Source organism: Chiloscyllium punctatum, chromosome 16, assembly GCF_047496795.1.
Source record: "Chiloscyllium punctatum isolate Juve2018m chromosome 16, sChiPun1.3, whole genome shotgun sequence".
Taxonomy (NCBI): Eukaryota; Metazoa; Chordata; class Chondrichthyes; order Orectolobiformes; family Hemiscylliidae; genus Chiloscyllium; species Chiloscyllium punctatum.
Genome location: NC_092754.1, coordinates 29,950,219 through 29,975,635, shown reverse-complemented (window position 1 = coordinate 29,975,635; position 25,417 = coordinate 29,950,219). Strand labels below are relative to the sequence as shown.

Sequence of the window (25,417 nt, the reverse complement as noted above, 5' to 3'; positions counted from 1 at the left end):
CACATATGATCTTTTGTATGAGGGAGAAAAAGTACTTGTTTCAATCTCTGTTTTATTTTGATGAATGTGCGCAGTTACATGCCAAGACCACAATTTAAGAGTGGTTTGGGTTTAACACTGTGCCTGTGTGATTGGAGGTTTTCGTTTTCACCTTGCACAAGCCTTCATTTGCCTTGTGGGTTCTATCAATGAGCCTTGGACTTTGCAACTAAATTAGTCTGTAATTATAATCAGAGATCAGTGTACGTAATCAGGTAAACATAAATAAATATTGTATTTGGCTGAGGTAAGATCTCATCTCATGACCATGAGATAACGGAGACAAATAAACTGCAATAACTGCCCCCCACTACCCTCCCCGCCCCCAGTCCAAGCAACCCACCCATCCCAACTGTCACTGAAGGCCCATAATGCTGGCAACCATTAGATTTCTCAACCAAGTATCTATTATGTATACTGGAGTCTTTGCACTGGGTATTTGTCTGAATGATGTGAGTTCTCTTTATACCTCATTCAGCTTCGACACCAGCAAGGAAACACTAAAAAACCCTCCCGAGGGTAGGTTTGCTATGACTAATTACTGAGTAGTTGACTCTGTAATTAACTGCCCTGTAGTTAACTGGCCCCCTGAAAATGGCCAAAGTATCCAGGGCAGTCAGAGATGAGGACAAACGCTGGCACTCAATCCAATAAATAATGGAAAGAAACTACTACTGACCAAATAACTATGTACAACCTAAAGGGAAAACTAGAAGATGAAATTTTCTCTCTCCCTGTCATCACATCTATTACTAGGAGAAAGTGAGGACTGCAGATGCTGGAGATCAGAGCTGAAAATGTGTTGCTGGAAAAGCGCAGCAGGTCAGGCAGCATCCAAGGAGCAGGAGAATCGACGTTTCGGGCATAAGCCCTTCTTCAGGAATGAGGAGGGTGTACCAAGCAGGCTAAGATAAAAGGTAGGGAGGAGGGACTTGGGGGAGGGGCGTTGGGAATGCGATAGGTGGAAGGAGGTTAAGGTGAGGGTGATAGGCCGGAGAGGGGGTGGGGGCGGAGAGGTCGGGAAGAAGATTGCAGGTCAAGAAGGCGGTGCTGAGTCCGAGGGATTTGACTGAGATAAGGTGGGGGGAGGGGAAATGAGGAAACTGGAGAAATCTGCATTCATCCCTTGTGGTTGGAGGGTTCCTAGGCGGAAGATGAGGCGCTTTTCCTCCAGGCGTCGTGTGGCCAGGGTCTGGCGATGGAGGAGGCCAAGGACCTGCATGTCATTGGCGGAGTGGGAGGGGGAGTTAAAGTGTTCAGCCACGGGGCGGTTGGGTTGGTTGGTGCGGGTGTCCCAGAGGTGTTCTCTGAAACGTTCCGCAAGTAGGCGGCCTGTCTCCCCAATATAGGGGAGGCCACATCGGGTGCAGCGGATGCAGTAAATGATGTGTGTGGAGGTACAGGTGAATTTGTGATGGATATGGAAGGATCCCTTGGGGCCTTGAAGGGAAGTGAGGGGGGAGGTGTGGGGCGCATGTTTTGCATTTCTTACGGTTGCAGGGGAAGGTGCTGGGAGTGGAGGTTGGGTTGGTGGGGGGTGTTGTCCTGACGAGGGAGTCACGGAGGGAGTGGTCTTTCCAGAACGCTGATAGGGGAGGGGAGGGAAAGATATCACAACTATGACACAAGAAATGAAAGACACCATTGTGTACAGCATGAGAAGAGGGTGCTGATTGGTTGGGCCAAGATTGACCTGGAGATGCAGCAAGGACAATTGTCAAGCTTAATTCTCATCAGACGGGTAGATTCTGATTGGTCAGGGCATTGCCATGGGGATGCATCAGTGTTTGACTCTCTCCATGACACCGTTACTTTTGAAAGTAGCACAATGTAAATAGAATTCTGGGTACATATAAATACTCATGACCCTGTTTTGTGAACAACTGTTCAAGCTGCACGTCCCTGCTGATGATGGCCCAACCAATCAGCAACTTTTCCTCATGCTGTAGAAATCGAGGTCTTCCTAGCCCCTTCCCCACCCCAATGTCTGTTCCTTATGTCCTAGTTCTAATGAGAGGAAGAGGTACAGTCGTAGCATTTTAGCAATGTTGAAACATAGACTGCAAATCCAACTGTGAAATGTTGCAGTCTCTGTCTAATTGAAGCAGAGAGTATAGAAAAAGGTGGTTCACACTGAGCAGTACAGTGAGAGAGGCGAGACATGTGCTGATTGAACACTCCTGATCTCGGATGTAGGGTTGCTCGTTGAGCTGAAAGGTTCATTTCCAGACGTTTCGTTACCTTACTAGGTAACATCTTCAGTGGACCTCATATGAAACAATGCTGAAAATTCCTGCTTTCTATTTATATGTTTGGGTTAGCGAGCGAGCTCAGCTTTCAGCTCAGCGAGCAAACCTACATCCAAAACTTCAACCTGAGCTACAAATCTTCTCCAAATTCCAGGTCTTATCCTGGCCAAGTGGAAATACAAAATGATAAAACAGCACAAGGGCTTACTCTCTTGTAACCAAGGAATAGAGCAGAACTTTGCTGTCAGAAATCTGACTCTTGTTAGGGATTCAAGATCAATTGTGGTTATAACCACAGAACACAAACCGTCTCCATCTTGTATGTGGCATGGAATCCAAGTTCCTTCTAGTCTCAATCCCTGTATTTCCCATGGCAGGAGACAAGAACGGGCAAACCACGGATGCAGCTACTCAATCCTGCAATATGTTTACTGAGACAGTCAAAAAGTTGAGGGAAGAAATGTTCACCTTCACTTTGTGTGTCCATGCAGCAGGTGCACCCACACAGTAGCATTTTGGGACTATTCCACAAACAGCGATGCCCAATCAACGGTTTTTTAAAAACTGCAGAGGGATAAGGCAGCAAATCTGCCAGTGAACAGATGAACAAGTTGAAGCAGTGTTCCTATAAACACTTTCAGCAGCTAGTCATTAACATCCTCTAGATAGTCACTTTTCTATTTTATTCATTTACTAAATCCAAGAAAGAGGAAAAATAGTTAATGGTTTTCAGCCAGATGGTAAATTACAGTTTAAATATTAACATTTACAATATGATTTAAAATGAAAAGTGATGAGTCGAGTGGAGCTGCAAAGAGTCACTGTCACAGCATGAACAAAACGCATCTGGTGTATTCACTTGGAATAGTGACCATCACACGTAAGAGTAGAAGCTATGTAGCATTCCTGGTGAACCATTTCCAACACTCCACAGTCACCTATTTCCATATTTAACTCAAGGAACAAGTCACCTTGATTTTGTTTCTGGTCCACACATTAACGTCCAGTTTGACTGTACACAGTTTGCCTTGAGGTAGCTCTGGGCTGATGCCACTGTGAGGGTCCGATTCTTAACATGACACAAGATGTGATGGAAAACACCCGCAGAGCTGCCTGCCGTGTGCACATTCTGTTCAAAGTTCATTTTCCAGCTTGCTTGCAAGATTCAGGTGGGATCAGTGTGGGACTGTCCCTCCTATGTTCGTCCTTTGAAGCTGTCCATACAGGCATAGCTTCCTGTAAATCTGTAAATCTCTTCCAAAGCCGTGTGCGGGAGGATACTGCAACTCAGAGAGGGGGAGAAATAAGGTCAAAACCAAGTGCTGTTTATTATGATGTACAAATTAAACTGTGCAGCACCTCACTCAGGTCTGTCTCAATGTGTATTGTTCACAGCATTACACCCAAGGTGCAGTCACTTTTGAGCACAGTGAGAACCCAAAACAGCAGAAGAGATGAATGACCAGTTAGAATGTTTTCTGCTAGTGTTGATCTGAGGGAGCAATGTTAGTCAAGGTACCAGAACTTCTGGTTCTCGGTTAATGCCAACAGGATATATAATGCCACCCTAAGCAGATGGAGTCCCGTTTCACCATTGCAATGGAAAATTAGTATCTCTCAATGCAGTGTTCCCTCTGGATCACACTGCAATATTCACCTTGGTTGTCTGCTCAAATCCAGATGAGGGGTTCAGCCTATAACCTCTCAGGCCCAGGGGAGATTTATCAATGGTTTAACCAGTATTACTACATCAGGGAGTGGCGTCAGTTTGTGAAGGTCAGCGCTGCAGGGTAAAGTCTGATCCCACACCCACTTTGCAGTCACAGGATAGCAGTCACCCTCGCTCATTCCCAGCAAGCCGCTAGTCAAGGCCACCTCAGCACCCAGTCCAGCTCAGCAACGCACAGGAGGAAGCCTGAGGCCTTTCTGAACTGCAGTGACTAGGTGAGTTTACAAACCAACCCTATTCTTAAAGCACAGTCAGGAATATACGGAAGCTCCCGAGTAGTTCAATCAAGGCTGTATCAGCCCCTTGCAGGCAGGAAATGCTTCTCGTCTCACTGACCTGCTTTGGTTTGAAGACAAGCCCGAAGAGCCTGACAGAAAGTGTCATCACCAGCTCATTTCACTGGTGACCTTCTCATGCTGTCAGTGACACAGCCCTAAGTAGCTGCACCGTGGGTGGTACCGTGCTGTGTGAAGGGGACTGCAGCTACTTGTCCATCAGAACTCCACATGCAGCTTTTACTCACAACAGGCACTCAGTCGAAATAAGGGAGGCCCATCTAATCCACCGGAATGAGCCAGCACACCCTCCTCCCCCCCACCCTCCCCCCTCCCCCCACCAACCCCCGATCTTCGTTTAACATGAATGCTGATTGCAATTAATGTTTACACACTGGCCATTCTGCAATCTACATTCAGCTTTAGCCAGTTAATGCTCACGTTTCACCCCCTACCTCCCCTTTACCCCCGAGAGTTTGCCAAAAGTAATCAATCGCACCCATCCCCTTCTTTAAGAAGCTTTTTCAGGCACCTCCTTCCAGTGGACTGGGGTGAGGGAGTGACCGAGGACTCACCTTTTCATGATGACCAGTAAGTGCATGGTCCAGGGTAGCAGGAGGAGGGCCTGGTTGGTCTGTACTGCTTCCACTGTCCGGCGGGCAACTGTGTCCGGCTTCAGGGGAGGGAACAGCTTCGGAAATCTGCAGCAGGACAGAACCACACACAAAGGAATCAGATTTCTGTTCAGCACCACACCAGGGGTCAACACACAGTTCCATTGTTACGTTCAGCTCAAAGACAGGGTCGGGATGTGTGCAGACACCCCAGGGATGGCACTGACTTGGCACTGGGCTGACCTCAAATCTTAACGATTAGTGCCAGCACAGTGCCAGGTACCGACTCTATCCAAGAGGGAGAGATCTGAATGGCACACCGCCATTCTTAAAACAGGAACATGAACTGATTTGTGATTGCTGCTTTAAAACAAAAGACCAAATAAACCCAGTTGCCTTCATCTTTGTTGAAGTTATATGCACCTTCCCAGTCTCTCAATCTGGATTCAGTTGATTAGAGCCAGTTAGGACAGCAGCTACGATCAGACTCAGCATCACAGGGTTAGGAAGGTGGAAACCTGGCATCTAACAATGGCAGGTTCCATTGCCGTGCCCATCTCCGGGCCACTCACTGGATTTAGCACTTTAATTAAAAGTCGCATCAGCAATCAATGGGATGCAGTTCCAGCCAATTGGCTACTATCAGGAAATGCCACTTTTTCATGTCATTCCAACAAGTGCTCTCGATAACATGTTACTTGACATCAGCATTCGAGGTACTGAGCAGGGAACAAAGAACAGTTTGTCACTGGATTAGTAACTGTCCCACTCTCTCTTGAAACAGTCTTCACTGCATCGACTTGTTCAAGATCCTGCCTGGATGCTGCTTTGACCTTCCTTTCCCACCTGAGCTCCGAATCTAGAGGTGACATTGCTCTGTCTCCCACTTTTACTCCATATCACTTTTTGTGCAGTTACCTCTACATTGTAAAACCCTGTCCCCCCCTTCATCATCCTATAACCTATAGGCCTTCAATGAAGAGTTTCCCTTTACGTAGCATTCTAGCATAGCAGAGATCCCCATGTATTTAGTAACTAAGCACAAGCATGTTTATAAGGCAAAGCAAAATGGTCAGGTATCACCTCAACAGATGAGGAACAGGCGATAGCTTAGCCAGTGATGCTTGCGTCCTGTGAAAGAGTTAATTTAAAATGAATCCTTCACCCCCTAACAGCCTGTGGTGAACAATGAGCAAAAACCTTGCCACTGACCAGTGATGGAGAGTTCTGAGCGAGTGCACTGACCTTGTCTTCATGCCGTGAAACATCTCGGTGCTGGTGTGGAAAGGGAGCACTGTCGTAGCATTGACCCCGGGACAGTCGAGGAGGCCCAGGGTCAGACTCTCCATGAATGCGAAGGAGGAGGATTTGGAAGTGCAGTAATCAATGGCACCCGGAATGGCAGACAGTGCCAGCACAGAGTTCATGCACACAATGTGTCCGTGTTGCAGTTCTAACATCCGAGGCAAGAACGCTTTGGTAGTCTGAATGGGAGGGAGTGAAAATTAGAACTACGCAAAAAGAGAATCTTACAGTCTCAATCACTGCTTTCACCCTGCTTCCTGGGTAATTGACTGTTCTGAGTTCTGCAATTCTGTGTCTGGTACTGGATGGTATTGGAAGAAGAGGAAGTTTTCCTCCAATGTCATGGCCAACATCCCTCCTGTCAAGTTAACACTGCCAAGACCAGAACATTAAAATATGAACAATGAGCCATTGTCAAGTCGACTCCCCACTCTGCTATACTGAACAGGAACCACAGCGGCAGTGGAAACAGCCGTATCCGAACTGACTCTCAACTACCACTGGTCCTCCAAAGTCAAGCAAAACAGAACTTCACATTTCCTCAATTTAAACCCCAATAGTCAGTCCTGCAAGACTGTCAACACAGGCAGCTCTACAGGGAATAGTCTCAAGCATTTCCAAAACCACACATTTTTTAAAAAAAATCTTTGGTTTGTTTGGCAATCAGAAATGGATTTCTGACCAGCGTGATGGCTCAGTGGTTAACACTGCTGCCTCACAGCATCAGGGACCTGGGTCGATTCCAGCCTCGGGTTACTGTCTGTGTGGAGTTTGCACATTCTCCCTGTGTCTGCGTGGGTTTCCTCCGGATGCTCCGGTTTCTTCCCACAATCCAAAGATGTGCAGGTTTGGTGAATTGGCCACGCTAAATTGCCCGTAGTGTTCAGGGATGTGAGGGTTAGGTGCATTAGTCAGGGGGAAATGTAGAGGAGTAGGGGAATGGCTCTAGGTGGGTTACTCTTCTGAGGGTTGGTGTGGACTTGTTGGGTCAAAGGGCCTGTTTCCACACTGTAGGGATTCTATGTTCTATGATCAAAAGAGGTGGATGTCGGTGCCCAGAATGCACTGCTGAAACCTCCCAGCATCTGTGTTACGACTGGGAGGTCAATCACACAGACAGCAGGATTCAGAAATTTGGCAGTGAGCTGGAAAGTAGTTTACATTTACACAGCAATTTAATAGATGCTCCACACAACTCAAAAACATTTCACACAAGTAAATTACAATTAAATGTGTCACGGCAAATAGTGGACCATTTTCCAAATCCAGTTAGCACAAACAACTATTAAAAGATGGATGACCAGTTAATCTGGTTTTGATAGTTTGCACTGAGTAAGCCATTTTGATCAGGAGAGTAGAAAACATCCCCTGCATCGTAAAACCGATATCGCCATGGCATCTTAGTCATTCACCAAAATAAGAGAGGAATTGACTGGGTTTAGCATCACACCTCTTGACAGTGCAACACGCCTTTAGTTCTGCAACACTGCACTGATCATAAAGCTCATACCATCGTTAAACAAAAGCTCTTCTGATTATAACAGATTGCCGTTGTACAGGAGGGGATGAGTATATTGAGAAGATGCCAAAAGGGCACGTACTGACCCAGAACTGGCCAAGCGTGTTGATGTGTTGGGACTTCAGGAGCGCATCATCGTCGCTATCAATTAGAGTCTTGCCATGAACCACCGCAGCGTTGTTGACCAAGATGGTGACATCACCCACCTGCACACAAACGGAATGATCAGTCACAAACCAATCCCTCCCTCCCTCCCTCAGACATCAACCTCAAAGTCTGAGCCCACACTCAGACAGAGGTTCACAAAGTTCAGATTTGAATTTCTCCCTCACCCAGAGTGCCTCAGGTTCTCTTCATTAATACAACACCTCACATCACATTACAAAATCACTTTCTTGAAAGGGTTTGCAGGAAAGTGTGGCAGCCCTATCAGGCACAGCAAGATCCCACAGGCACCTAAATGAACAACCAAGGCTTTTAAGAGTATGTTGGGCACTCAATCATCATCCAATCTGCTCTGCTCTGATAGCCTTTCAGAGATAAAATTAAGGCCTCTTACAATGCCACAGAATCCATAAGCGTACTTCAGGATATAAAGGCTCTTGTGTAATATCTCCCATCAGGCCTCAATTTACTAACGACCAGACAACAGCCACCAGTATGTATCCAGGTTATAGACTTTTCTTTCATTTGATCGCGGTATTGTTGGATGGAGGCGATATTTGTGGGATCCTCAAATGCCCTTGAACTGAGTTGCTTGCTAAACCATTTTAGAAGTCGGTTGGGAATCAACTTCATTGCTGTGGGTCTGAGTCACATGTAGGCCAGACCAAGTAAGGATGGCAGATTTTCTTCCCTAAAGGACATCAGTGAATCTGACGGGTTTTTGTGACAACCGATGGTCTTCCTTGTCACTGTAATTGAAACTGGCTTCCTATTCCAGATTTTATCAATTACTGCCTTGGTGGGAATCAAACTCCTGGCTACTTTAGTCTGGGCCTTTAGATTACTAACGACGTCACCACCATCTGGCCCAATCACAGGCACGTTACTGGAGCAGGCTCACCTTCTCCCGTACAGCCTTGGCTTGTTGGTAAACTTCCTCCTTGTTCCCTACATCGCAGACAAAGTAGTGACACTCAACTCCCAGGCTCTGAATCTCTTCGCAGGCCTCCTTCAGACATCTCTCAGTCCGCCCCCAGATGATGATCTACAAGGAAAGGATCATTTGTGACCAGTTAGATTGTCCAGACATTCACAAATGTAATTCAACATTTAAGGAGGGAATCTTACGTCTCCACAAAGCTCCCTTTTGAAGTGCAGATTCCTTAACTCTGTTTGCACACACTGCAGCCAATCTCCATGCAGCAAGACCACATGATCAAAGATTCCATCAACCATGTGTGAGGAAGACCTGCTCATCCTGCTTTGGGATAAGCAGTGGCTTTTACAATCTCCTGAGAATATGTGCCCCTTAGCTCTGGTCCTTAACTCTCCCATGAGGGAAAACATCATTTCAACATTTACCCAATAAAGTCCCTGAAGAGATCACCTCTCATTCTTCTCTACTCCAGTGAGTAGAGTTCCCAACCTGTTTGACCCTTGCTCAGAGGACAACCCCTCCATATCAGGAATCATTCTAGTGAACCTTCTGTGAACTGCCTTCAGTGAAATCAAAGCTTTCCTTAAATAAGGAGACCAAAACTGCTCTCTGCACTCCAGATGTGGTCTTGCTCAGTAAAGACATACTTACAGCAAATCGTTAGATGGCCAATGCTCCTGAACCTACAAATCTGACAGAGCAAAATGCACAGGGCTTCAGAAACACAACAAGAGCCTCTAAATTGTCAATGCTGATAAAAGACTGTCGGATATTGAACAGGTTTTATGTAGGATTAGGAAAGGAAATAATCCTGACAGTCTGAAAGGAGATGTCATTTGGAACAATAGGGGCACACACAGGGGGAGGAAGAGGGGTGCCTTGTGAATTGAAATTCCACAAGGGTTTGTGCCAGGGGGCAATGAGCCACATTATACAAGAGCTGTTGCCCTCACACAAACTAGTGCCAAGGTGGGGCAGTCTGATCAGCACCAGGATAAAAAGAGAAAGTCACACAAAAAGAGATTGTTTTCATTGATCTGTAGAACCAGAAAGGTTGATGTGTGGGGTCCGAACTCAGCCTGTTAGTCCCTTCAATGCTTTGTTGCTTTCTTTGTTATTAAATAACCGAGATTATTCCATGAATTAGGGCAGGGCAATATATCCCTGTAATATTCCAGCCTGCCTCTGTGTTGACCTAAAATGCATCCAAACGAATTCACAACCCCAGGTAATCCTGTGTGAGGCATATGATAAAAGACGCTATATAAATGCAAGTTTTACAAAACCAACAAACCATGAAATTAAACTGCAAGATGCACTATCCTAAGGAAGAAGCGGCCTCCCCAGTCACATTTGGGAATCAAACAGCCTTCAGAGACACACTGGGACTTGAATCCTATCATTGGAAGCAAACTTAATTCCCCTCCGTATCCCCCCGCAGCCACCTCCCCCTTCCACAGGTCAGACACACTGCTGAGCCCTGCTTTATTTTGCTGATTTTTCTTGGATTTCTTCCCCCCCCCAAGCCCCCGACCTCTGGTTTGACGTTTGCACTTGTCTTTTTGTCAGGAGTCCGCTGGGTGAGCCGGGGGTAACAGGGGAAAGGGGGCACAAAGCTCGGAGTGAGAGCCAGGCTGAGGCAGACCGTGCCTGCAGGCTGCTGGGCTGCAGCGAGGAGCTGCCCTCGCTAATTTCATGGTCAGCGAGTTCTGAATTGGAAGTGTGTCAGGTTCAGGGGATGCCGGCTGGATGCCAGGCAGCGGGACCACGCACACAGCAAGGCAGATCGTTCCAGCACACACACACACACATGGCACACACAGAGATACAAAGGCACACAGATATACACACAGGCGCGCACACATACACAGGCACACAGAGATACACACAGATGTGCACACACACACACATACACATACAGAGATACACAGGCACACAGATATACACACAGACGTGCACACACACACACACAGATACAGAGATACACAGGCACACTGATATGCACACAAGCGCACACACACAGAGGCACAGAGATACACACAGGCACAAAGACATTCATAGTCATGCACACACACACAGGCACACAGATATACACATAGGCACACACACAGGCACACAGAGATACACACACACAGGCACACAGATATACACATAGGCACACACACACACAGGCACACAGAGATACACACACACAGGCACACAGATATACACATAGGCACACACACACACAGGCACACAGAGATACACACACAGGCACACAAATACATACACACACATGCATACAGATACACACACAGATACACACACAGACACACAGATACAAGCACACAGAGATATATACACACAGGCACACAGATACACAGAAACACACAAGCACACACACATTCACACACAGGCACACAGAGATACACAGAGATACACACACACAGGCACACAGATATACACATAGGCACACACACACAAGGGCACACAGAGATACACACACAGGCACACAAATACATACACACACACATGCATACAGATACACACACTGAGATACACACACAGACACACAGATACAAGCACACAGAGATATATACACACAGGCACACAGATACACAGAAACACACAAGCACACACACATTCACACACAGGCACACAGAGATACACACACACACAAATACATATACAGAGATACATACATACAGAGATAAACACACACAGAGACACAGAGATACACACAGGCCACACAGAGATGCACACAGAGATACACGCACACACAAGGGCACACAGTCAGACACACACACACAAATACATACAGAGACAGACAGACACAGAAATACAGAGAGAGAGACACACACAGTCACAGAGAGACAGACACAGGTGTACATATAGGCACACACAGAAATACATAGAGACAGGAACACAGTCAGAGAGACAGAAACATACAGAAATGCATAGAGATAGAGACACACACAGACAGAGACAGACAATGGAATGCAGTCTCCCCTTCTAATAGCAACACCTCAAACCCCCTCCCAATCTTTCCTCCTCACTCCCACCTCACTGAACTTAGCCAGCAATAGCCACCCCAGGACCTAGTAGCTAATCCCCACATACCAGCCCAGTCTGCACTGACAAGCTGTTCGACCACAACAGCATCACAGGCATCCCAAACACACGGCAGTGTACCTTCCCGCGAGGATCAGCATCAGCAACGTCACACCACAGGAAGCAGGTGACACCACATTTGTTCAGTATATGGCGGTGTTTACAGGTTACACTGTACAGCCACCCCAGCGATAGTTACAAACACTGCATGGAGACCCAAAGGACATGCGAACAGTGGTTTAGAATCAGGGACAGAACTAAACTGAATGCACACCCCTCCACACTGAGGTCACCTCCAGTGGTTTCTCTCTCTCTCTCTCTCTCTAATGAGAGAGCAGCCCTATGGTCTGGTAAGACAATGACCACTTTACCTTTAGGCCCAGTGTGAAGCCATCATTGTGGCAGACTGCCCTCGTTCATTGAAAGGACAACAGAATTACACAAAGGCAGGTGCTGGGCTACATCTCTACAGATAGCCCTCAAAGCAGCCATTCTCACATTGAAATTCAAGCAGCAAATGGTAACCTAGATATTTTCTATCCAACCTGTTCAGAGATGGTCCTAAACACTCTGGAACATGTAGGACTTGTACAGCTGTCTATTTCACCACCAGAAGTCTCGATGTTAAATGAGTGGTGACACACAAATGCCAGATGGCACTACCCATTCCCCTCAGATGTGATAAACACTCCCTTGGTTAGGGATGCCAATACCACGCAACAAGAGCCAGTTACCAATATAACCAAACAGGTATAATCCATAGTGAGTCATTTTGTAAACCTTTTTGTTATCTTAAGCCAGTTCAAATACAGCAGGCAAGACAGGATCTGAGCTGTGGACAGGACAGCAAATCTCTAGTGTAAACGGGAGAGAGACAGAGAGAGCAGCAGTGATCCAGAGACCATGACTGTGAGAATATAAGTGAGCAAGATAAAAGGCACAACACGAATGTAGCTTGTGTGGGGATGCTTCAGTGTAATTTGCTGAAACCAAGTGCAGGAGCCAGTGATCTGTGCAAGGGGAGTGAACGGGTTCACATAGGAGTCAGCACAGCCAAGCCTGTTAGCTATGAGCCAGGGTGAATCAGAGGTCACCTCCAACACAGAACAGCATTAGCCTTACACACTTCTGTCTGCCCCCCCCACCCCCGATACCTCAATCCACCCATCCACGCTAAAGTAGTGAGAGAGTGACACTGTCAGTATTGGGATAGGCAGCCTAATTAGCTGAGGGCAGGAATGTTTAAACCCGGGCAGAAGTCTGTGCTTGGGTATAGCCACAAATATCGCACAATCATGCTGAATTGATAATTACAAACGAAGGATCTAGTTTGATCATTTTCTTTTAAAAAGAGGAGGGGGGGGAATTTAAGCAAAAAATAATTAATGATCAATGTAAAAATGAAACAGAGGACCAATCCTTACCAGTTGATTTGGTTAGTTTGCCTTGGGTAAAAATAGTTAAGCTGGTTAAGCTGCACGGAATGGGAGAGTGGAGAAAGCAGATGCTGTGAACCAGCAGATATTACAGCCAGGGGCACTGGGGACTGATCTCAGGATCCTCATGGTTTGGAGATGCCAGTGTTGGACGGGGGTGTACAAAGTTAAAAATCACACAACACCAGGTTATAGTCCCAACAGGTTTATTTGGAAGCACTAGCTTCCAGAGTGCTGCTGCGTTGTCAGGTGCCACCTGTGAAGAACGCTCTGAAAACTAGTGCTTCCAATTAAACCTGTTGGACTATAACCTGGTGTTGCGTGATTTTTAAACTCAGGATCCTGAGCTTGAGAAAGAGAATCCATCTGCTGTTCGACTCCTGGTCACAATTCTTCAAACCTGTTCTTGAAACTGCATCCGCTGGGCCTGTAAAGGGCTACATTTGGCAAAAGCACCTTCCACTTTCAGACACAAGGAACAACTGCTCCTGGCAAGCTATCGAATGGGGAGCCTGTGCACTGCTGGGAAAAGCCAGCAATCTGGGAGCATCCAGATCCTGGAAATCTAACAGACCAGCTTCCTTCAAATATATATCAATTGGAAAATAAATGCAACACATTCTGTGAGGCACGGTGACAAATTCAATCTGAGTTTGACTGGGTTTTCAAACTGCTGTTTGCTGAGGTCAGACAGCTGCAATAAACAGTAGAACAGGTTGTCCCTTTCAGGTCAAGTGTGTGTTTACAAAATGCCTTGTGTCCCAAATAACTGGCTAAAAATAAATACAGCAACATGCTTGCTGCTGGGGTGCTTTAAGGAAGGAGCTCACCAGGGTCTGAATGAACCAGTTGCAGCCTGCATAGCGCCCCAAAGCACCATGCCCAGCCCTCCTCCTATACCCGCTGGACGTGCGTTTCCTTTCTAAGTGGTAAACAAGATTAATGACATCAACAGCACTCGGCTGACCTCCTGTTGAACCCGAGGCTGTGACTGAACTGCAAGGTGCTCCTCCAGCTACTCGAGAGAAAACGAGGCTTTCAAAGCATTCAGCAAACCTTGTGGCGTGGAAGGCAGTATTCCCCCATCTCTGAGCTGAGAGGCCCAGGGTTCAGATCCCACTTGCTCTGGAGCTGTTCCCTGAGCAATACAGGGAGGACGCAGAACAAGCTAAACATGACACACATCGTAAACAAAACAACAGCAAATAAAGGGGCAAAATGCGAGAGGAAGTTAGATTAGATTCCCTACAGTGTGGAAACAGGCCCTTCGGCCTAACCAGTCCACATCGACCCTTCGAAGAGTAACCCACCCAGACCCATTTCCCTCTGAATAAAGCACCTAGCACTACAGGTAATTTAGCATGACCAATTCATCTGACCTGCACATCTTTGGACTGTGGGAGGAAACCAGAGCACCAGGAGGAAACCCACCCTGACACGGGGAGAATGTGCAAACTCCACACAGACAGTCACCTGAAGCTGGAATTGAACTTGAGACCCTGGTACTGTGAGGCAGCCACTGAGCCACCGTGCCACCGACAGGCACAAAAAGAATGGGGGGGGGGGGGGTTTGGGGTGGTAAAGGACAAAATAAATGAATACAACAGAACGACAAGAGATGGCAGAGTTATGATAGAACAAAAGCAAACAGTTTAGGAGAAGTTACTTTTCTTTAAAATGAGTGAATTGCAACAACAGGATTGGCATTTTTATCCAACTGGTGTCAAACTGAATTATTTTTTAACCCTCCTGCCCCATCCCCAAGTCCACGATTCAGACACAACCAAACACCATAGATTAAATGCAAACAGTGTGGCCCAATTACTTCCTGGTGGATGTTCACGTTAATCCTCAAATCCCAGTCTCCAGATATCATAATTCTCTTAGCGAGTTTTGAGACACTACACCACATTGGACAAACAGGCAGAAAACTAGCCATCACGATACATAAACATCAACTAGCCACAAAAAGACATGACCCACTCTCACTAGTGTCCTTACACACGGATGAGGAAGGACATCACTTTGACTGGGACAACACATCCATCCTAGGACAAGCCAAACAGAGACACGCACGAGGATTCCTAGAAGCATGGCTTTCCAACCAGAACTCTATCAACAAACACATTGACTTGGATCCCATTTACCACCCCCTGGGAAAAAGAACCAGAAATGACAACATCACAGAAAATGACATCACCAACCCAAGGAATTTAAATACATAAATAAAAAGCGGGCCATACTACCAGTGCTTCACCAGAGACTCTCACTGATGATGTTACCTAGAATGGTGACGAAAAGTCTGGAAACAAACCTTCCAGCTCAACATACATCCATTATAATTCTCTTCCTAAACAACTCCACCTTACAATGTCGCTTCCTCTCTCTGTCAATCCACTTTTCACAAAAAATAAAGTCACTCTGGCCAAGCTCTTGGCCAAACAGTCACCTTCTTTTTATATTAAGCAGTTTAGTGCCAAACTCAGGGCTAACAATGCTCCAGTGAGGTGCTTTAGGTTGTGTTACTGAAATAGAGGCGCTATATAAATGCAAATTTTGGCTCGTGTCAGAACCTACTCTTTACATCATCAATTGCATGACTGTCTGGAACAGGACAAGTTGGGACACAAGGAAGGGGCATGTTGATGTTGGGTAATCTCAACTAACTACACTGAACCTCAAAACCCCTCCACCCCTGAAATAATGTCGAAGAGGCATAAACCTGCTGTAAACCCCCCCCCACCACAGCTCCCGAAAATGGCTCCAACTCAGCAGGGCGGTGGGGAAACGTTGGCTAAGACCAGGTTTAGAGTTGGCTGTGATGCCTCTGATGGTTGAGCAGCCAGGATTAACATAGTTAACATTAATGGAGCAGCACTGATTGCAAAATCCAGGGTCCAATACATGACTAAAAGAGCTCCTAGGGCACTAAGAACACTGGAGGCTAAGTAACTCTGGAAGACAATGGTGGAGGAGGAAGGGATGGGGGAAGGGCTGTAAAGTTGGAGCAAGGCAATACAGTACACATTTTATAATCAACGTTAAATTCTTTAAGATGTGTGGAGAAGCAAAACTTTCGAAATCGCTGATCCTGTTCTACCACTGGGCCAGAATCCTGGAACTCCTTCCCAAGCAACATTGCAGAGGACCTGCAGCACATCGACTGCACTGGTGCAAAACCCCTTTTCATGGGAGATTAAGGACAGGCATGGTGGCTCAGTGGTTAGCACTGTTGCCTCATAGCACCAGGGTCCTGGGTTCAATCCCAACCTTGGGTGACTGTCTGTGTGGCGTTTGTACATGTTCCTAGTGTCTGTGTGGGTTTCCTCCCACAGTCCAAAGATGTGCAGGTTAGGTGAATTGGCCATGCTTAAATTGTCAATTAGGTGCATTAGTCAGATGGAAAAAGGGTTTGGGTGGGTTACTCTTTGGAGGGTCGGTGTGGATCTGTTGGACTGAAGAGCCTGTTTCCACACTGTAGGGAATCTAATCTAAATGCTGGTCTTGTCAGTGGTATCCATGTGAAACCAATGAGGAAAATTCTTAAAAGCCAAGAAGCTGCAGAGGGGGTTCCTGTATCTACTGAGTGCTGCAGAGAAGGCTGAAAGCATAAAAGTCCAGTCCCAAATTACTAACTTCATATCACTTGCAGGTCTTCACTTTACTCCAAAAGATCTCACAAACGCATGACCAAAACAAACACTTTTGTCCCTACACAGATAGCAACAACAACCCCAAACTCCTCAACAAAATTTAAAATACTCCACAAGGCTTGAATGCAATGACTACATGAAGATGTTCACTTGCAGTAATACCAGCCAACTTCTGCAGCTCTACCTCAAATCTAGTATCAGCACTGGTTCCCTCATAGAAAGTTAAAAATCACGCAACACCAGGTTATAGTCCAACAGGTTTATTTGGAAGCACTAGCTTTTGGAGCGCTGTTCCTTTATCAGGTGGTTATGGAGTATAAGATTGTAGGACACAGAATTTATAGCTAAAGTTTACAGTGTGATGTAACTGTAATTATATATTGAAAAAGACCTGGATTGTGTGTTAAGTCTTTTAGAATAGGCATGTGGGTTTCAGTGCTTTCATATGTAAATCCCAGAACTTCCTTCTCAAGTGAACTTTAACAATAGGTGCCATGTTGGCTCAAATAATGCATTGAAGGTGTGAGGTGCCCTGTGTGACATTGTCTGTCCATCATAGAAGCCTTCTAATTAGTTAGCTATCAGCAATCACCAAATACACACCAGCAATGTCTGATATCTATGCTTTACATTAGGAGTCACTGGATTAACCATCACATGCGAGAGCCCTGATCAATTTCCTTCTGCTCAATTGTACCCAATGGAATGATTCAAGTAAATCCAGAGGCTCAAAGCAATTTAGAATCATTCTGTCTTATGTTGTATTATCAACCACTGATGCCAAGAACACCCCTTTCTCCTCACTTAAATTGCCTTATCCTCCCAGCTGCCATGGTAGCATCTAAAGTAGACAGGCAGGAGGCTGGAAGAACACAGCAAGCCAGGCAGGAGGTCCAGAAGTCGATGTTTCAGGTGTAACCCTTCTTCAGGACTGGGGGTGGGTGTGGAAGGGAGCTGCAGATAAAGGGGGTAGCGGGGGGGCAGGGTGGTGAGGTGGGAATAGGTGAAGACAGGTAGAGGGTACGACCTGGCTGGACAATGGATCCGGTTGGTGGCTGGGAGGGGGAAGAGGCTGGGAAAGGAGTCAGGGGATGCGAATGGAGGTTATTTGATGTTGGAGAACTCAGTGTTGAGTCCTCTGGGCTGTAGTAGCCCAGGCGAAAGATGAGGTGTTCCTCCTCCAATGTGGGCTGTGGTTTGTTTGAGCAATGGAGCAGGCCAAGGATGGTCATGTCTGAAAGGGAGTGGTTGGGGGAATTGAAATGGGCAGTGACTGGGAGGTCTGGTCGGCCCCTGCGGGCCTGACTGAGATGCTCGGTGAGCTATTCCCTAAGTTTACGTTTGGTCTCCCCGATGTAGAGAAGACCACATCGGGAGCACCTGATGCAGTAAACTAGGTTAGAGGAGAGGCAGGTGGATCTCTGTCTCACCTGGAAGGACTGTTTGAGACTGTCTACTTTGAATTCCAGCATCTGCAGTTTTTTTTTACTCTAACCATGGTAGAATCTAAAGCCTCAGATTTAGCTTGGACTGTGAGCTTAGTAGATCATGGACATTACCACTATTCTATTGTCTCACCTTTACCTTTTCTAATCTTATAATAACATTTAGAAATAGTTAGCCTCTAGTGGGGCACTGTAACAGAGAAACAATCAATCAATCCAAGGAAGAAATTAGCAATGGCACAGGATGAGCCACTGTTGGGTCTTAATGAGAAGGACACAACACCAGGTTATAGTCCAACAGGTTTACTTGGAAGCACTAGCTTTCGGAGCAGGAGCAGCATTCTGAAAGCTTGTGCTTCCAAATAAATCTGCTGGACTATAACCTGGGTGTTGTGTGATTTTTAACTTTGTCCACCCCAGTCCAACACCAGCACCTCCACATTAATGAGAAGCAGCCCTGTCCTTGCAAAAGCAGATGTACTACACATTGCTATCATGGACTGAACAAGTTACATTGTGATTACAGAATCCCTACAGTGTGGAAGCAGGCCATTCAGCCCATCAAGTCCACAAAGAGCATCCCACCCAGATCCACCTGTAACCCTGCACACCCCATACCTAACTCACCTGACTGCACATTACTGGACACTACAGGGCAATTTAGCATGGCCACCCCGCTCAACCTGCACATCTCTGGTCTGTGGGAGGAAACCAGAGCACCAGAGGAAACCCACCCAGACAAGGGGAGAACATGCAAACTCCTGTTGTGTACATCTCAGCGGTGCATGTGGCATCGTTAACCTACTACCTCAACCAATGATGTTGGCTGCCCCACATGAGAACAGTAGTGTTTATAAAATCTTAGCCACCACAAGGCAACAAATCCCAGTCATTAGTATCAACCTCAGCTACAAGGCTTACCCCATTCAGTCAGTTTCACTACGTTCTGTTGCTGAGGGATTATGGCATAATCCAGCATGTGGGTGATACTGGTAACCAAAATCTGGAAAACGCTGGCTTTAAGCGATGCCACATGGGTGCAAATGGGATAGTGAGCCACACACCAAAATGGCCCTGGGATAGGAATAACAGACCAGCTTGTGAGCTCAGCATTCCTGTTCCTACTGTCTTTACATCTGATGCCAGGGGAGGGAAGGATAGGAATGCTATCTGGCCTCTTCCTGTGGTGGGGATAATACAGACTGCCACTTGTATTATAGGTCAGGATCCATGGGTACTGGACACATTCATTCCAAATTGTCCAGTCCAGACAGTATTAGTAAGCTATTGCACTGGGGGAGGCATCAGAGAATATCCAAGTTCTGCCCAATTAACCCTCTAGTACACACTATCCAAATGACGTAGTGGTAGTGCCACTACCTTTGGGACAGAGATTCTGGGGTCAAAACCCACCTATTCCTGGGATGTTGATGTAAACAACTGCTCACTGACCAGCCAGGACGGGCTGGTTCAAAGGGACTTGTGCCCTGGCAACAGGTCAGTCCAAACTGCATGCAAACTGGCATAAGACATCTTGGAGCTAAATAGGTAAGATGTGAGTTGTTGTTTGACGTCAAATGTTGCAAACTATGTTGCTACTTTTGAGAAGCGCAGTAGCTAATGTACACCTCCAGTTCCTATATGCTTCAGGGATGCGATCCACCCCTAGAATGGCAATTCAGCTCAGTTACAACAAACCAGAGGTTACACGTCCTCCATGTTAAGACACCAACTTGCAAATCACTCCTGGGAGATTCTATGAGGCAAACGCTTCAAATAATTTCAACATTTGTTTTCAATTGTGAAATCAAGTCATATTATACAAGCTTGCATTTATACAGCATTTTTTTCAGAACCACAACGTCTCGGAGAGTTTTGCTGCCAACCCAAGTACTACTGAAGTGTAGAGGTCTCATACAATGTTGCATCAGGGCAGCGGGCTCATGCACAGCAAGAGCCCACAAGCAGCAATGTGATAATCTGTTTCTGAGATATTGACGAGGGGGTAAATACTGACTAAAATATTGGGAATATTTCACCTGTTCTTCTTCAAAAGCGACTTGAGATCTTTTACATCTGCCTGAGCTTGGGTTTGACCTTTTTTTAGGACCATCTATTGGAGGACATTATTGCAGGACAGGTGACTGGATAGAGGGGAGCTAATTATCTGTGGAAACTGAGCGAGGTCCCACTTTTTGGTCTTTGGGGAGAGAGTTCGAGCTGGCAAGCACCCCTCTAGTATCTCATCCAAGTGGAATACTCCATGATCAGGCATGGAGTTTAACCCTTTCAACATCAGATAGTACCCAGGCTGAATGGGAAAATGCGGGCTCACTCTATAGATAATTGCAACACGAGATGAGATATTTCTTCAACTGGCACTCGAACTGTAACACATATTTCGGGGGGGGGGGGGGGGGGTGCCCTAAGCAGTGCATAATGCCTTACGTTACAATCTTTGCTTTCTTCCTGTTAGGATTATTTTTAAAGAAACCTTAGACGCAGCTGGATCCTCCATCACAGAATAGACATTTTAAGTCAACCCTTTCAGGCATGTTATGACACATCTCTGGTGGAGGTGGGATTTGAACTCAGATCTCCTAGCCCAGCAGTCGGGAGAGGACCACTGCACCACAAGAGCTCTCCCAGCATATCGTACATTGAAAATTATATCATTGGATAATAATCTGACTGGGTTTAAAGACATAAATAACCTATTTCGTCTGATGTGGGAATCCAGAATAATAGCTGGGGGCGGCAAGGTCACTTATGTAGATATCCTTCATAAGTTAAAAATCACACAACACCAGGTTATAGTCCAACAGGTTTATTTGGAAGCACTAGCTTTAGGAGCGCTGCTCCTTCATCAGGTGGTTGGAGATTAAGACCATAAAACAAAAGAATTTATAGCAAAAGATTACAGTGTCATGCAACTGAAATGATATATTGAAGAAACCTGGATTGTTATTAAGTCTTTCATCATTCCAGAAGATGACATTTTTTTTGTTAGGGTATTGGCAGTATCATGGTAAGTAAGAATTCAAGGTACAGATTACATCAAGCTCGGGGGGGGCGGGGGGGGGGGGGGGATTGTCCAGGACCTATCAAACAGCTCCAGTGTCAAATGCGACTGGAGAGGATTATTGGCTTCTCGCCTCTTGCCCCAAAAAGGGACATCTTTCTGCTGGTCTGGGCTTGCAGAGTGAACAGCAAGAGTTGCCAGGCGATACGGAAGTCTGGTGGCAGAGAGGAGTGTAAGTACACCAAGTCTAATCTGATCTGACCCAGTGACCCAATGTCCACCCCCCAATCTCTCCCTTCGACAGGGGCTGAGAGGGTAACTTGGCAGCAGTGGACAACACTGTAATCTGCATTCCTTTACCCCCAGACGCTGCATTACACTGGAACTATCAATCTGCTGAACTGGCTGCAGACTCCGTTCAGAACCACAGGGATAAAGCGTGGGTTCCCTTCCCCTCAAACGGCGGTGCATTCGCCCACCTTCCCCCCTTCGGTCAATTAATATCATTGGTTCGGGAAGAAACACTCACCAGGGTATTTAAATAATTCAACATTGTGCGCTCCGAGGGGGTGGTGAGCTCACTGCAGCTACAGGCTGCTGCTAGTGACACATCAGGGGACTCTCTCTATCACAATACACACTGCATTAGTCTCACTGCTAAATACGAGGAGAAATCTGCACACGTTCCCTGCAATAAAATATTCCCAGATTTCCCTCTGTCTCTCTCTAAAAGCATTAGCGACCCGCCTGTTAGCAGGGTGGGTGTCCGGAATAGCAGCTCCCTCGGAGCTACATTCTAACACCAGCACAGATTATCAACTAGAACTGCAATCCTCCCACTCTCAATACAATTGCCTATAAACTCTTCCAGTCACACAATTCGCCGTCTCCTGCTACCTGAAATGTATGTAAATATAGTTTTGAATGTATACAAGAACTCTTTGGTCTTGGATAGAGTCAAACTCCAATGTTTGTTTCCGTGATGTGCTACTGTACAGAACATAACTGCGTCTGTAACAATCTATCCAAAGATATTATTATGAATATATTTTTAAAAGTCCACCGCCTCACTTGCCATCTGTAGGTTTTTAATCTCTTCATAACCCACAATTGGGGGGGAGGGAGGGTTGGGGGCTGAATGTGAAAATCGCCCCCACTGCTCTAACCCCCTTACTTGGGGAATTTTAAAAAGACACATGTTGTTTCCTAAAACACCTTTTTGAAGGGTATACACACATTTGTGCAGGACTGGTTCTAATCTGTGATCAGAACTAAAACCCGAGGGTTCCTGTACAAGTCCCCCTCCTACCCCCCAGCCCCCATCACCTCCTGTTGTCTGTAAACAAAACAATGCTGGAAATCACAGTGGGTCAGGCAGCATCTGTGGAGAAAGAGCAACCTAACGTTCGGAATCCGAATGACTCTTCATCAGAGCTGACATGACTTCCAGAATTTTATTTTTGTTTTCAGAACGGACTCCAGCATCTGCACTAATGTCCTGCTACTCACTGCTGCCTCCCTCTCTCTCTGCACGAATTGGATTCATAACATTTAAGAACTATTCCGTGCCATTTCAGAAAGGGACACACACAAACACACACACACACTCACAATATACACACATACATACAGACACACACACATTTACATCCACACAGACACAAACACAGACACAGACACAAACACACATACATTCACACAGACACAAACACACATACATTCACACAGACACAAACACACACATATACATACACTTACCCAGACACAAACACACAAACACACATACACGCACTCACACAAACACAAACATACGCTCACCCAGACACACATACACAAACACACCTACATACTCACACAAACACATATACATACACTCACTCAGACACACAGACACAAATATACATACTCACCCAGACACACTAAGACACAAATACATACACTCACCCAGACACCCAGACACACAAATACATACTCACCCAGACACACTAACACACAAATACATACACTCACCCAGACACACTCACACACAAATACATACTCACTCACTCAGACACACTCACACACAAATACATACTCACTCACTCAGACACACTCACACACAAATACATACACTCACTCAGACACACTCACAAACATATACATACACTCAGTCAGACACACACTCACACAGAGACTCACACTCACCTTCCTCGCCCCTTGCTTGGCGAACTCCAGGGCCAGGTGGCGGCCGATTCCCCTGCCTCCCCCGGTAATGAGCACCGTGTCCCGGCTCAGCTCCCTTAGCCTGACCGGCAGCAGGAGCGACACGGCGGCTTTCACCATGTAGAAAACCATCTGCACGGGGAAAAGCAGGAGGGAAGCCAGGCTCCTCCAGTCCATCTCAGTGTTCATTCTAAAACAACGACACACAAACACATAGGAGAGAGAGAGAGAAAAAAGGGGAACTGCAACCGGTCCTCTTGCAAGTTAGCAAAAAAAAGTTTTTTTTTCCTGTGCCCCTTTTAAAGTGCGTGTCAATTTCACTGTCTGCTCTTCAGTCAATTTCACTTGTTCTTTCTAAAAGCCACCGGCTTTTCTTTTCAACATTTTATTTCTTTCTTCTGTTCTCTGTCCAGGATCAACCAAAGGTTAATGGTCGCAGGGCAATGAGCCACAGAGACATCCATATAAATAAAAGAGCTGGAAGCGTTTGTGTGTGTGTTCGAGAAGCCGCGGTGAGTTTTTATACAGCGGGTCCATTAATCCTGATTGACGACTCTAAGTGTCGGGTGGGAGCTGATCCGCTCGGTACTACTGTATGGAGGCGATCCCTCAGCCCACACCGCCCCCTCCCTCCCTCTCTCTCTCTCTCACCCTCCCCCTAGAGTCAGCCTGCAACAAGCCAACCTCTGCACCAAAACTGCAGGCTGCCTGTCTCTCTCTCTCTCTAACTCTTGTCTTCGCTCGTCCCCAGCTCTTGCAGCATCTGCACAGTGCAGCGACCACTGAGGACTCCCGTCTGACGGCACATTTGTCGGAACAAGCGTTCTTTAGGGAGCAAGATGGGTTTGCAAATCGTTTCTGGTTTAAATATATGTAGGGCAACTCTTCTTTCAGGGGGAAAAAAAACAACACTTCCAGCAATTTGCAATCTGTGCCTTTAATTAAAGAAGCGTCATCCTCATACCTGGGACAGCACATTCATTCACTTTTCTCAGTAATCCCAAATACAATCTGCCTCGTGTATTTGCAACCAGGTTCCAGTGTCACTGCCCCTTTTAAATGCTGTACACACTGTACAACAACAACTTGCATTTATATACCTTAAAAAAAAGAAATCCCAAGCTCCCCACCGTGTGATGTTTTAGGACAGATGACTAAAAATATTGGTCAAAGAGGTAGGTATTGATGAGCGTCTTTTAAGTCCTAAGGCTGGAGGGATGGGAAAGAGCTTGAAGGGAACAGCCGTCAGTGGTGAGATGTTTGAATTTGGGGGGAATCAAGAGGGCAGAATTGATCTATTCCAACCTCTTTATTTTCAAGAATAAGTATTTCCAGAGTCTCTCAAATGGTTCCCTCAGCCAAGGTACCGACTCGGTGCCTGTGCCTGGTCTGCCCTGTATTACCCATTGTCAGTTTAGGAGCTTATCGCCCTCAGTTCTTGAATAGGTGGCCCTCCTGTTCGTTCAACTGGCGCCGGCGAGACGTTAACACGGACTTTCCCCAAGACAAGCGAGGCGTGCAATCATCTGCAGCAAGGTATTGTGACTGCCTGGGAGTTATTGCAACACTGTTGCAAAGAGCACGCATTTTAAAAAATTAAATATAAATGAAAAAGGAAGTCTCTGCCCAACATGTGTCGGAATTGAGAACAGCTGGCCTCGCTTGTAAAACCGGTACCTCCACCCACAAGTGAGTGAGTCAGTGTTCATGATGTTCATTGCTACCCAGTTCCCCTCC

At 46.2% G+C, this 25,417-nt stretch overlaps 1 protein-coding gene across 1 annotated transcript; it reads right to left on the bottom strand.

Moving 5' to 3' along the window:
* Positions 1–2,950: 2,950 nt before the first annotated feature.
* LOC140487125 (short-chain dehydrogenase/reductase 3-like) lies at positions 2,951–24,271 on the bottom strand. The gene is made up of 6 exons (XM_072586659.1): positions 23,663–24,271; positions 8,797–8,940; positions 7,817–7,936; positions 6,152–6,390; positions 4,868–4,993; positions 2,951–3,568 (listed from the first exon to the last, which is right to left on the bottom strand). Exons 1-6 carry the CDS (start codon positions 23,867–23,869, stop codon positions 3,484–3,486), a joined length of 921 nt encoding a protein of 306 aa, XP_072442760.1. The 5' UTR covers positions 23,870–24,271; the 3' UTR covers positions 2,951–3,483.
* Between the last annotated feature and the right edge of the window lie 1,146 nt (positions 24,272–25,417).

Coding starts and splice junctions, on each gene's coding strand:
- LOC140487125 (XM_072586659.1), bottom strand. CDS start 23,869: ATGAACACTGAGATGGACTGGAGGAGCCTGGCTTCCCTCCTGCTTTTC. Junction 7,937..8,796: donor CCAAGGCTGTACGGGAGAAG/GTGAGCCTGCTC, acceptor GTTTGTGTGCAG/GTGGGTGATGTCACCATCTT. Junction 6,391..7,816: donor ACACGCTTGGCCAGTTCTGG/GTCAGTACGTGC, acceptor CCTCCCATTCAG/ACTACCAAAGCGTTCTTGCC.